The following is a 13540-nucleotide window of genomic DNA, read 5'->3' as shown; positions in this document are numbered from 1 at the left end:
GTTGAAAGAAATGGTACTATTTCTGACCACAATATGTATCACACAAAGGTAAATCTGCACAAAATGGATATTCCTGCTGTCGGATTTGCATTTTCTTTCATAGAAGATGACCCTGTACCCTTTTATTTATATCAGCTCTTTTTGCAGCCCCATTGAATTATAATTTCATATGTTAATCATTGATACGGGGACATTTAACACAAGATTTCATGATTGTATAAGTCTACAACTGAGAACTGAGACGGGGAAAGGGTTTTTTTGGCAGTTTTGCTTCCCAAAAATGGAATATATTTCTAGGACATGCAAAATTCAGAATCGGAAGACTTTTATAGCCATTGTCAGTGAACACAACTTACAAACTAGGAACTTTTTTTCTGTGATAAAATGCAACATAAAACACTGAATAAGTACAAATAAGGGCATGCATAAAGTTAAAAAACGATATTTAGAAATTGGATACATTGGTGCCACAAATGCAATTTAGTGATCTGGCGACAAACTTTTATGCTAACACCTGCATCTGTTTTTCATTTTTAAATTGCCTTACTTTATAGTTACTTGTTTTAGTTGTTTTTTTTGGTTTATTTTTTGTATTTTGAACGGGGCGCCCATGACAGAGTGTAAGAATCTACGTGTTCTCATTGGTTCTCCTTGTATAAATAAAGACCCTCAATATCCCCAATCACCAACCCCAGAAAAGTCCCCAGTATCCCAATATATATCTCCTACTTGGAAATGGTTAATGTTCTCCAAGTACCATTTTTCGTGCAAGAATCACTTTTCTGTCCCTAACTTTTCTGTAGCCCACAAACTACTTCTAATCTCAAGACCTGTAATTAAAGCAGTGTTTACTCGGGCGAATGGCGTCTGCTTCTTCGTGCTCAGCCAACCTTAACCCTTGACTCTTTACACTTAGCCTGAATTATCTCTTTTAAACGAAGCCAGTCTGGTGACATGCACAATAACCACATCCGTATCTCCCTTGTTTTCTCTTTTTCTTTGTAAAGGAAGAACACATTTACATTCCCACAGGTGTAATGAGTAACCGGAACGTCTGCTCACCGTATTGTTAAGGCACTCCGTTGGCTGGACTCCAGTTTCAGCTTTTGTAGCCCAGCCGTGAAGCAGGTGGAGGTAAAATGATAAGTCTGTTTTGTTTATGTCTAACGTACCATCGGCGCTGGTGTGGAAACGAATGGAGTAGTTTCACTTTGGGAATAGGAGGCGTGAGAGAAGGGTAACCGTATCAGGGCGTGGATCCAAGAATTGTGAATGAATTTGTTGTTTGTTTAGTGGTACAGGTTATATTTGAATAGAAATGCCAGAGGTCAGGAGGACAGTCAAAGAATGTTGACAAAACACCTAAAGGTTGTGTCAGAAAATAAACTTAAAGATATACTTTTGACAACCACAAATTATACATAAGAAAACGTACAGATCTGTGTGTGGGCTGGTGGAGCTTAGCCATGTATTCTGGGCCTGTAATCTAAATCAGAACTGACATTTGAGGTGGATTCATTTTTAAGCACAAAAATATTGCTGAAAATGAAAAAAAAAAAAAAAGATCATGATAATTGTGATGATGATGATGATAACGATGATGATGGTGTTGGTGTTGATCGTGATAATGGTGATGTGATGATCGTGATGACAGTGATGATGATGATGATGATAGCGATGATGATGGTGTTGGTGTTGATCGTGATAATGGTGATGTGATGATTGTGATGATGATGATGACAGTGATGATGATGATGATGACAGTGATGATGATGATGATGACGGTGATGGTGACGGTGATGGTGATGATGATGATGATAGCGGTGATGATGGTGTTGTTGATCGTGATAATAGTGGTGATGATTGTGATGATAATGGTGATGTGATGATGATAATACAGATGATGATGAGAGTGACGAAGATAATAGTGACAATTATGATAATGATGATGATAGCAATGATGATAATTATGATGATAATAATAGTGATGATGATGATAGCGATGATAATTGTGATGATAATTATGATGATAATAATAGTGATGATGATGATAGCGATGATAATTGTGATGATAGGGATGATGATAATAATGGTGATGATAATGATGATGGTGATAATAGTGATGACGACAATGATGATGATAGTGACGATGATGACAGGGATGATAATAATAATAATACATTTTATTTATAAGCGCAGTTTAAAACACCCAAATACATTGTACAGAACAAGTTAAAAACATAAAAACAGATGTTGCACACACAATACAAGACAAAACCTGATGATGGTGTGACTGGTAATGTGGTGTAGAATTGTCTGAGCAGGTCAGTTTTGAATGGTGGTTCTTATCTTATCTTATTTGAAAAGAAGAAGGGAGTTGATGTTGCCAAGGTCAGGTGGGGAGCAGAGCGGCTGAAGGCTCTGCCCCTCATGGTGACGAGACGGGTAGAGGGAACAGAGAGCTGGAGAGAGGAGGAGGAGGAGTGGAGGGAGTGAGAGGGAGTGGCTATGTGGAGGACATCGGAGAGGTAGTGTGAATGAATGCGAATGTGGCGAGGACAATTTTGAAGTTGAAAGCGGAGAGTAGACGGAAAAGTTTCATTAAAATGTTTACATCTGTTTTAATTCACATATTTCTTTATGATATAATATTCTGGATGGTTTACAGAGGTGGACAGCTTTTCTAGTATCGGGCATCCACTTCCTGCTTGTCTGCATGGAAATTTTAACCACTGCTTCACCTGAAATGTTCCAAACGCATCCATTTTGCATTTATTCAGTTATTTATATTGCTCCAAACTACTCTGAAAACATGCATTCTTACCGTGAGCTTGGTCTCCTTTCCACAGATCTCACCTGCAACTTGGCCTATATCAGTAGCACCCCCTAGTTATCTCCATGTGTATCATTTTAATGCTATTCTGTGGCACATGGACAATAAAATATCATCTTTATGGAGACAAGCACAAGGCAGACCCTCCACCTGAAAAATCCCATAGTGCACTTTTAAAGAAGACAAACAACTTGGATTCTACCAACCTGTTAATTATTTACAAAGCCCAAAAGGTCCCTATTATGTATTAAGTTAAAGTCTCTTTGCTTTGTGACAATAGAGCCGTACTGTCTGTATTTAAGGATGCGGAAACCTTATCTGCTAATTGACCCACAAGGTGTGAACGATGAGTCGTGCCAGCGTCATCTCCTCTTCCCCCAACTTCCAAAATTAAAGTTGCATTGTCTATATCTCAAACTATTCTTTCTAAATATTCATTGCTTGGCTGGATTTGTATGTCTCACCCCATTTTCATTGAATTCCTACACATATTAACATAGATTTAAAAAAATACTTCAAATCCGGAGATCCATTTTTGTCTTGCCGACTATCTTCTGAAGCATTCCTACGCCGTGATGTCACCGGAGGATATTTATTGTTTGGGATAGAGGGTTATCAAGTGTGGGGGGGCGGAGGAGGAGGAGGGGAAGTGCTGACAAGTCTAGTCGGTGAAAAGACGAGAGAGAAGGTGGAGGGTAGGGGGTCGGGGGGAGGGGGGTCTATTGTGTTGCTAGACTGTATCATGTCATCTGCGTTCTTCAAGTCTGGACGAGTTTCCGAAAGATCTACGGAAACAGCGGTAATCCCACCTGTGTTGTTGGTTGCTCTTTGGGAAACCGTGACACATGTCTGGCTAGGCTGTAAGTAGGCACAAATTGGCTGGTTTTGTCATTCTATAAAGCCCGACGCTCTTTATGTGGCGTAAACCCAGATCATAAAAAATCCCCCATGCAGGAAAACACCCTCGTCTGCGCAATGCCACGTTAATACAAACCGAATTTGTGTGGCAATGTTCGTAGCATATTTGAACAATTAAACATCCCCGCGGTTGTTTTCGCGTCGCCACCAAATCCTCCCATTCCTTATAAAAGTTTATGAAAGACACATTTTAACTCCCGTTCAAAATTAATCAAAAAGAGCAAGTAATCTACCGCTTTGAATGTCTACAAATATGGCATTGTTTTTGTTCTATTAACCATCTGTGCAATTGTTTCTGAATGAGCATAACAGATTCATGTTTCCTTTTTTGAACAAAGACAGTATTTTTACCATGATTCCTTGTGCAAGAATAATGGCGAAGTTGTTAGTTGTCACGATACAAAAATTTCAAACTCTATTTCGATACTAAAGAGTAGACTCGATACGGATTCTGATAATGAAGTGATGATAGTAAAAACATTCTTTGTTTAGACAATAGAATGCAATTTTCAGTATTAAATTGTAATATTTTGTTTTATTTTATCATGTGTCCTTGTATTTGTGTAATCCCTCAGTCGTCCAGGTAGGTTCCATAGTGGTCCATGTACGAGTCTGTGTCTTATACTCAAGATCGTTCTAAAGCTATTCAGAAAAGGTTCATTTCTGTCCTGTGAATGTGACTTTTTTAGTACCGATACCTGCTCAAATGAGTATATAGTTTCGATACTAGTTTTAGTATCAGTTAAAATCTGATTTTTGATACTTTTACTGATCCTAGTAGTTGTACGATGCTAACAAACACTTTCTAATACAGTGGCCCCTCGTTTATCGCGGGGGTTATGTTCTAAAAACAACCTGCCATATGTGAAATCTTTATTTTTTACAATTATTATATATGTTTTAACTCTGTAAAACCCCTCACCACACACTTTATACACTTTTCTCAGACATGCTTTAACATTTTCTCACATTTCTCTCTTGTTTAAACACTGTCAAAGTTCAAACCTTTGTAGCAAAAGGTACCGCGGTATAGCAAGGAACCACTGTACTTTTATTTGTGAAGTTAATTAAATGTGCACTATGTAACTTTCCTGATAAAGGGTCCACCACCTGTTTGTTTCCATAAGTGCACAATGACATGACTTCAAATGCAGCAGACTAAAAGCTATATAGTTGTGAATACGGTACAAGTAAAATGCGTGTATTCGCCAAACCAAAACTTAAAAACCCACAAATCATAGACTACCATGCTAAAACTGCATATAAAAAACTGCAACCCTACATTATAATCACCAATGCCCTTTTCAAATCCTAACTTTGCCCTGTCTTTCCATTCTTTTTCTAGACCTGACCAGAAGTCCCCGACGCCGTAAAGTCCCTGTTGTCCCTCAGTCATGGTCGAACCGGTAGAACGCCCCTCCACGGCGGGGCAGAGGCTGAGCGCCCCCGAGAGCTTTGGGGTGTCCACTCTGGAGCCGGGCCTGCGTCCTCCTGCCCAACCCCCTGGAAGACTGGTGTCCATCCGGGTACAGATGCTGGACGATACACAGGAAGTCTTCCAAATATCGGTATGTCCAAATCGTATATTGTATTGTTTGTCGACTAAGAATTCTGTAGCTAAAATGCACTGCTACGCTACCGATGTTTTGACCTTGTTTTTGGTTTCTACTGATGCATATGAAACAACAAACGTCTCTGTCAGCACACGTTTTATTATTATTTTTACTATAGATTAAACAGAGAATAAAAAAATCCCATGTAATAAAGTAAAATTTGTTTTGCCACAGCACAGGTGCATTGTTTAAGCTGCTAAAATGAGACCGCTATCCGCATCTACTTATTCTAAGCGTTATTATAACCTCTGTAAACCAGGAAGTGCACCATTAGCGTACTAGTTGTTATTAGCAACAACAGCAAAACTTCTAAACACTATGAAAAGCGCGTATAAACTCACTGCGATGAATACTTAGGATGTTAAGAATGCAACAGGAAAGTGAGGAATAACCTTGGACCGCTTTAGGCCTGAATAAAACTAGTTAGTTCCGGTTTTCGTGTTTATAAAGTAAATCAAAAACTTCCTTCGAAAACGATTACCTCTTCCATTTTGTTCCCTGCCCTCCAGCTAAAACTTTGACATCAAACTGTACAACATGAACTACAACTACAACTCCTCCAAACACTTGCAAAAGGTCCATTTGTCTAACTTTGGAAATGTCAATTCGGGAGTTCAGATGACTCATGTCCGTACTTGTCTGCTAAGCTACAATCTTAAACCACACATGCAGGCTTTGGAACAGTATAAAGTAACAGGGATGCCTTCTGGGCTGGGCTTCCTCGGCCTTGTTTTATCTGGCAGCACTTTAAACCGCTCCAGCCCTCCTCCCGTTGAATGCAAATGTGTGAGAAATGGTGCTGTTATTCAAATATAAACTTTGCATGTACGGTACTTGGTTGGTTGTAGAAGCATCTGGTTGTTGTTTTCAAATTTAGGTCACTCTATAAGGTTAATGTAAGCTTAAAATCTATAGTTTGAGAAATTATAGAGAATTATGATGTTTGATTTCCAAGTTGTGAACTGGGATGGCTTGGAAAAGTTTAGAATATGAAAGATTTCCGACTACAGAAGCCTTAGAGGGTCAAAAATGAGCAAAAAACATGCAAAAAACACATTGGTTCAAACATATTCGAACATACTTGATCCACATGGGGAATGACTTCAAAATTTACCTCTCCACCAATTTGGATGACAATTTTCCCGCTAGAATTTTAGAATATTTGTTTTGCTAGTAACTGATTTACTAAAAGTATCCAAATACTTCCAGCTAAATTGGTGAAACCTTTGAAGACCACAACCCAGACTAAACTTGGGCACTTGAACATTACCTTATCTTCACTTCCTGGATACAAGCGGAACTGGGAGATCAGCTAACTTCCTGTCCAAACACGCCACACCTACAGCCCATAGTGACATGATGGGAATAGAGCACATACTTCAAAACTGGTAGTAAACTTTCAGTGGATGGTTGTTTTTGTTCCCGTCCTAAGATTGATGTTTCAGTTATGGCCGGACAGTGGTTGCTAATGCTGGTGTATAATGTAATTTTTACGCTGGAACATCTGCTAGCTTGTTTCCATATTATTATTTCCATATTTTGAAGACGTCATGTTGCTATCAATCCCTGTTTTCACCGCCACAGGTACACACCCACTGCTTTGTACTTACTTTGTTCTTTAATTATATTTTCTTAATCGGTGATACATGTAGGATTCTGCAGTGTCGTGTAGTCATTTTGCTTCAAAAATCTGCAACTCCTTAGTGTGATCTGCAGCTATCCATAGGAGCGGCCGACAGCGCCACGGCTCTTTGTTGTGATGAAGTTACGGCGACGTCAGCTCCTGTTGGGCAACTCAGTTTTCTAACACAGAAGTCAGCAAATTTGCTTCTTTTATTGAGTCATTTTAGATGAATATCGTTATAAAAAAAAAAAAAAAAAAAAACCTTTAAGGACTGATTATCATTATAGACCATTATAGCTCGCCGAGACATTTTTTTCTTTTTTTGGGCATAAAAGTCATGTTAAAGGAAGTATCAGCATGTACTCTTGCCTTTTTTCACACAACTACCTCTATTTTACATATCCATCCTTATTTTTACTTGGATGCATCCAATAACTGACTGGGAGAATCCCGGTGGCACGTGCGCTCTGATTGGTCATCTTCGGGGGACAACGTAAGCACATGACCGTAATGACAGTAACATATTTAAAGAGCCCCATGCCTCTGCTTTGAGACGCTGTTTGAATTTGCACGATAGCACAATTGGTTGCTGGGTTACGGTAATGGAAAGTCCGCAAATGCAAATCTTTCGGTGGCGATACCATTTGCGGCTATAGGGTTAAAATGTGCAGATTATAACATAATGATCCACAGGTTTCATACATTACAACTATACAGCAGATACAAGCAAAATAGGTCCCTTTAAATAAGAAATGTTAGGTTAGTTAGGTGACCAGGCCAACTTACAAGTCAGATCTGTGGTGAATTGAGCCCACACATGGCTAATACCTGTTATTGGATAAGATACGAAAGTTACAAGTGCAATACCTTTCCACGTAACATTTCAGTCCAAGCAAAAACATCTCTATGGAGGCAAGCAGGTGGCAGACCCTGAAACCAGAAAAGTTACATACTGCATCTGTAATTTTAATTGGGTTCTAATTTTCAAATGAAATGTTCCCGTATGCTTATTTTGCCCAGCATCTGCCTATAGCATCCCTCTAGTTAAAATCTCTCGTCGACTATAATCACGTGTACAAAAGTGGCATATTTGAATGTACCCTTTTAAATTCATGGCTTCTTTTCTTCTTCCTGTCTTGTTTCCGTGCCCTTGTCAGCTCCAGCCATTTTCCTAATAAAACCCAGCTGCTGTATTATCGCTCCAGAATTTGACTTCTTGTGATGATAATTAGGAGTGGAGAGGGCTTGTCTTCGTTGGCGTGTCGAACATCCCCAAACTGCCAGTTCGAGTCACCGTAATTGCCTCTTGCAAAAAATCCTAAGAATGTACGTGGTTGTTAGCGTCTGGGGATGTGTCTGTGTGACTTTGTGTACATTTCTGACACACAATGCTCACAACATGTCACACGAGCCGAGATTTCAAACTGCAAATGCTATGTAGCTTCACAAAATCGAGCTCGACTCCTTCCCTCCTTCCATACAAAGCTCCCCTTTTTACAGACGTCATAAGTTTAACCGCAGATGGCATCAGCTGAGAACAGTGTGTGCTGACATTTACATGCTCTCCAGTTGAATATTTTCTTGTCGAGGTCCAACAAATCTAGGCAAAAATCTTGGAAAACCAAATTACGTGGCAGAAATATGGAGCAAAGTAGCTAACTTAAAGCTCCTATATTACGCAAAATAGACTCGTGAGCTTTTAGCAATGTTATAATGCTGTTATCTCATCAAAACATACCCGGAGTTGTGTTTTGTTTGCGTAATCCTGTGTTACTAGTCTATCTACATCTCCAAAGGTCAAAATGCTCTGTTCCACCTTGTGATGTCATGTATTTGTACTTTTCAAGTTAACAACTCCTTTTACTTTTTGTTTAGTAGAGATTGACAATTCCAGGCCTGAAATCATCCAAAAGATTCCAGTGAAGGTGTATGGAGTTTAAAAACACACTGGAGCACTTCCTGTGTTACCACATGATGACATCACAAGGTGGAACAGAGTGTTTTCTGTTTGAGAGAAGAACTCAGCCTAAATATGCAGGATTTGTGTGTTAAACATGTGTGAATGAAACAAAACACATCTCCAGGAATGTTTGTGATGAGGAAATGACATTATAACATAGAGAAAATAATGTAATACGGGCCCTTTAATATTGAGTTAAAGAAGCTTTGTCTCAGAAATAACTGTGCTCTTGTGTACAATTGCTTTTGTGTAGGTGTGAAGTGGAAGATAAGACTGCAGCTAGCTTGGGAACTTGATTGGCCATTTTTTTTTTCGAGGGAGAAAGAGTAGGAGGCTAGCTCATTAACTGCCTTTGTTATCTTGAAAATTCAGCTTGGCCCCTCTACAATGGGAGTAATCAATTTTAGACCTAACGCAGCGTGCTAATAATGAGGTCATTTTAACTTTAATGAACTATTAAACAATATTTTATCAATGAACAGTAATATAGAGCGTACTAGTAGAAGGTAGCACTTGGATTCTTTTCGCCTTAAGGTTGACATGCTTGGTCAAATTTATGCCCTTATAAAATCTGCTATATCCTCAGGCTTACTGTTGAGAATGTAGACCCCCCTCCGTGCTATGAATGGATTTTCTCCTTCAAATTCCCAGGAGGTTTTAAGGTGGAATTTATATTTGCTGTGAGAGAAATGTCTTCAAGGTGCAACAGTTCAGTAAGTTTTATGGTTTAAGGATTCTTTTTAAAAGTATGGTATTTTAGGACCTTTGTGAAACACTTTATAATTGGATAACATATAGGATCGCAAATTATAAGGAGTTTTATTGGTAATATTAAGAACGTCATTATTTTACACTTAAACGCCCAATCTCTTTCTATTTTTTATTTTTATTTAAATTTATTAAAATGTATTTATTATTATTATTATTATTTTATTTTATTATTATTATTTTTTATACATTATTTTTTATTTAATTTTTTATTTTTTTATTATTTTTTTTAACCTATGAACTAAGCCATTTTTTTCTGTATTTGTCAATGCCAGTATAGTGCATCCACCCATTAGTGACCACATGCTGGGTATGTTCATTTATTAATACGGAGTTAGGCAAGGTTGTCCACTCCCACCTGTTAAATTATTCAACACGGAGAGGATGCATTCAACTGTACATTATGTGTGTCTTCCAGTTTCAATAATACCTTCCATTTCCTCTTAACCATTATCAAAACATCCTTCCCGTATTAGCCCCTCAAATACTATGTTTACTTGAATGGTAGTTGGAACCAGATTTTTTCCACTTGAGTAAAGCCCACTGTCCCAGATTTTGCGCAGTGTAGCTGTAGCGTGAGGTCAGTTCCATTGATGAGGTTTACATGTTTTATGTGGGAGGGAAACAATTTTGCGGTAGGATTATAAAAACTACATGGAAGGAGTTTCAGCTAATCTCGTCAAATAAACAAACAGTTTGAGGGTATTTTAAAATAGCCCTCAAGAATGGGCACTTGAAACGAAATTGCTACCTCATTTTGGGACGCCAGCGCAACCAAAATTTCAATATCTTTTGTAAGTCTTGTAGAGCAGGATGTTCACTCTACAGCTATGGTATAAAATGATGATTTTGCTTCCAATTAAAGACCCCGTACCCCATTTTTTTTCCTAGATCTTGAGGTCTAAATATGTCCGATAATCAATACGCGTGTGTTAGCATGCTAGTTTCTGTTATCTCCGGTTTCTGAAAGTTACATAAAGCGCATTTTAAAGTCATTACAGTAAATAATTTGGATACTGTGAATGCTTAAGGTATGTGAGGAATAACTTTGGACCACTAAAAATGGTTTAAATGAAAAATAGTTCTGTTTTTCACATTTTTAAGACAGTAAAAATCAGGTAAATGTAAAGGTAGATGTCAAATGTTACACAACTGGACCCATATTTGAACCAGAAAATTGCATTTAACACATTCCTTCCAAAATACTAACTAATGTATTGAGAATATTATACAAAAATGCTACCAAATAGGCCTTTTTGTGTTTTGTTTTATCCATTAAAATCCTTCCACTTGCATCGTCTACTTATTTGTCCCCTATTGACGATAATTGCACTACTGGCTTACACATGCTAATCTCCCATGCCGTCTGGGTGCATTAGATTATTATGACCGCGATTGAGTCCAAGCGGTGTCTCCCATGGGTGCCGTTGAGCCCGATTAAACCCCGCCCCCTGTGGACCTGCCCCCTTTCGCAGACGTTGATAGGTCGACATGAAACGTGCTCGGTACAGTACCACGACATCCCCATATGGACCCCGCATGTGTTGACGATCAAAACCATACTAGCTTTCCAACGCTAGCTTCCGATTGCTTATGTTTGACCCTAATCTCTTGCCATATACGACCTGTATGATGTAAGATTATATAGGTTTGTCGCATTGTGTCGTTTACAATAGCTTCCGGGCGCACTAAAACGACAAAATACATGGGCGGATTTGGGATTTACGAAGATAGAATAGCTTAACCGTGTCAGTTGATGGATGTGTATTCCCTTCAGGCCTACGATGAATGAGCTAGCTAGTCTCGTGTCCCATTATGCTAGCACACACACACACACACACAGTTTCTCCCTAACTGCGAAGTGGAACAGTTGACATTTGAGATAGATGGAGCTTTTGTGCTACCGGTGTCAGCTCGGGGAGGAATCGCACACATGGAAGGGACAGATATGAATGGAATGAGGAAAAGGACATAGCGAGACAGTCCAGCGCTTCACACGAGTATTCGCTGAAACAAAAACGCGAGAGGACCACGTGATTTCGGTTGCGTTACTTCGGCGTAGATTCGGGCGAAAGCGTAGACGATGGCGGTAGAGTTTGAATGTTCCGGGAGTTCGTTTGAGGCAGTTGATTGGTTCACGATGGATGAAGCTTTGCAAAGTGTTCCGACAAATGACCTAGCGAACAAATAGAAACGGTAAACAAATAGATGTGTTAGTTTCAGTGTTGTTTGCGCTTTCCTTCAGACAGATATAAAGCGGAGTTCACCAGCAATCTGACCACAACTGAAGAAGCAGATTGAATGAGCAGCAAAACGTCTTCAATCTAAAACTTTTGTTCAGTTGGCAGAATGGATTTTTTCTTTTGCTTTGCGGCAGAAATATAATCCTTTGTTGCATTGTCAGAAAAATAGAAAGATAGATGGAAAGATGGTGGTTTGCTAAAGTTGTGTTATGATTTGAAAGTGAGATTGGGCACCCAAACCACCTGGAAATTGGAAATGTATAGTATTTTAGATATTTCAGATATTCCATTTGGGCATTAATCAAACTTATGCTAGTTGCTGTTTTGTGTAGGGCTAATTTTAAAGGTCTGATATTACACAAAATTGACTCTAGTGAGATTTAAACCATGTTATAATGTTGTTACCTCATTAAAAACATACCTGGAGTGGTGTTTTGCTTTATTCACATGTGTTTGAGTGAGTTTATTATTAATATGTCTACATCTCCAAAGCTCAATATGCTCTGTTTCACCTTGTGATGTCATGAGGTGATAGTTTTCAAGTTAACAGCTACCTCTTTACCTTTAGTTCAGTAGAGATTGGCAATTCCAGGGCTGAATTTATCCAAATGATTCTAGTGAAGGTGTATGGAGCACTTCCTGTATTACCACATGACATCATAAGGTGGAACAGAGTGTGCTTTTCAGTTGGAGAGAAGAACTCAGCCTAAATATGCAGGGTTTGTGTATTAAACATGTGTGAATGAAAGAAAACACAACTCCAGGTCCATTTTTAAAAAATGAGGAAACATTATAACATAGATCAAAAATAGTGCAATATGGACCCTTTAAATCACATGCATCAAACTCAAGGCCCGCGGGCAAGATGTGGCCCTCTGCATCATTTGATGTGGCCCTCGACTGGGTAAATAAAAAAGGATGATGGTCTTAAAATGTCGTTTTATCAGGAGATACACAGTTACATAACCATATTTTTACATCTTTGCAAACACATATGCAATATTTGTAACTTGAATAAGTAATAAATACAGAAACGATTAAGTGCAGATTGAATCTTTGATAGTCCAACCTATTTGCTTCTAAAAACTTGTCTTGTTTTATGAAAATGTATGTAATAACTGCATCGGTCCATTACTTCTACAGCCATGGCTCGGATATCGTTGCAATTCTGTCTGTTCGCTCGTCTTTCTAGCTCAAAATTGCTTTCGCTGATAGTGCCTCGTCTAACCACTTTTCGCTTCGTCCCCTTCAGGCGCAGCGCTCAGATTCCAGTCTCTCTTTCTGTGCAAACCTACTTTTATGCACTTGGACCGGTGAGGGAAGAGATGGGGAAAACACGTAGTTTGAAGGTTGCAAGCTATGATCATTTACCTTTATGTCTTCTCCAGGCCCGAGCGCGTGGGCAGAGGTAGAAAAAGGTATGTTTATAGACAATAAGAAGTAGTACTTTTCTGTCGAGACTTCGCAAGAGCTTTGTAATCTTTGCGGTTGTGTGTCTCATTCTTCTGACTTGGATTTTAAGCTCTTTCTTTATTACTTTCTACGCCATTGTGAGACGGAGCCAGCGCTTTGGCGAAAGGT

The 13540-nt window shown here is 38.8% G+C and overlaps 1 protein-coding gene across 2 annotated transcripts in view; it reads left to right on the top strand.

Moving 5' to 3' along the window:
* The window catches only part of LOC117380934 (FERM, ARHGEF and pleckstrin domain-containing protein 1-like), a 72192-nt gene that overhangs the window by 4811 nt on the left and 53841 nt on the right, over positions 1-13540 (top strand). For both annotated transcript variants that reach the window (XM_033977770.2, XM_033977776.2), the window contains exon 2: positions 5097-5319. In XM_033977770.2, coding sequence (XP_033833661.1) covers positions 5146-5319 — 174 coding nt within the window. In that variant the 5' untranslated portion in view covers positions 5097-5145. The remainder of the gene's footprint in view (positions 1-5096; positions 5320-13540) is intronic.

This window comes from Periophthalmus magnuspinnatus, chromosome 2, assembly GCF_009829125.3.
Source record: "Periophthalmus magnuspinnatus isolate fPerMag1 chromosome 2, fPerMag1.2.pri, whole genome shotgun sequence".
NCBI lineage: Eukaryota > Metazoa > Chordata > Actinopteri > Gobiiformes > Gobiidae > Periophthalmus > Periophthalmus magnuspinnatus.
The sequence above is the reverse complement of the archived record's forward strand: the minus strand, read 5'-3'. Positions and strand labels throughout refer to the sequence as shown.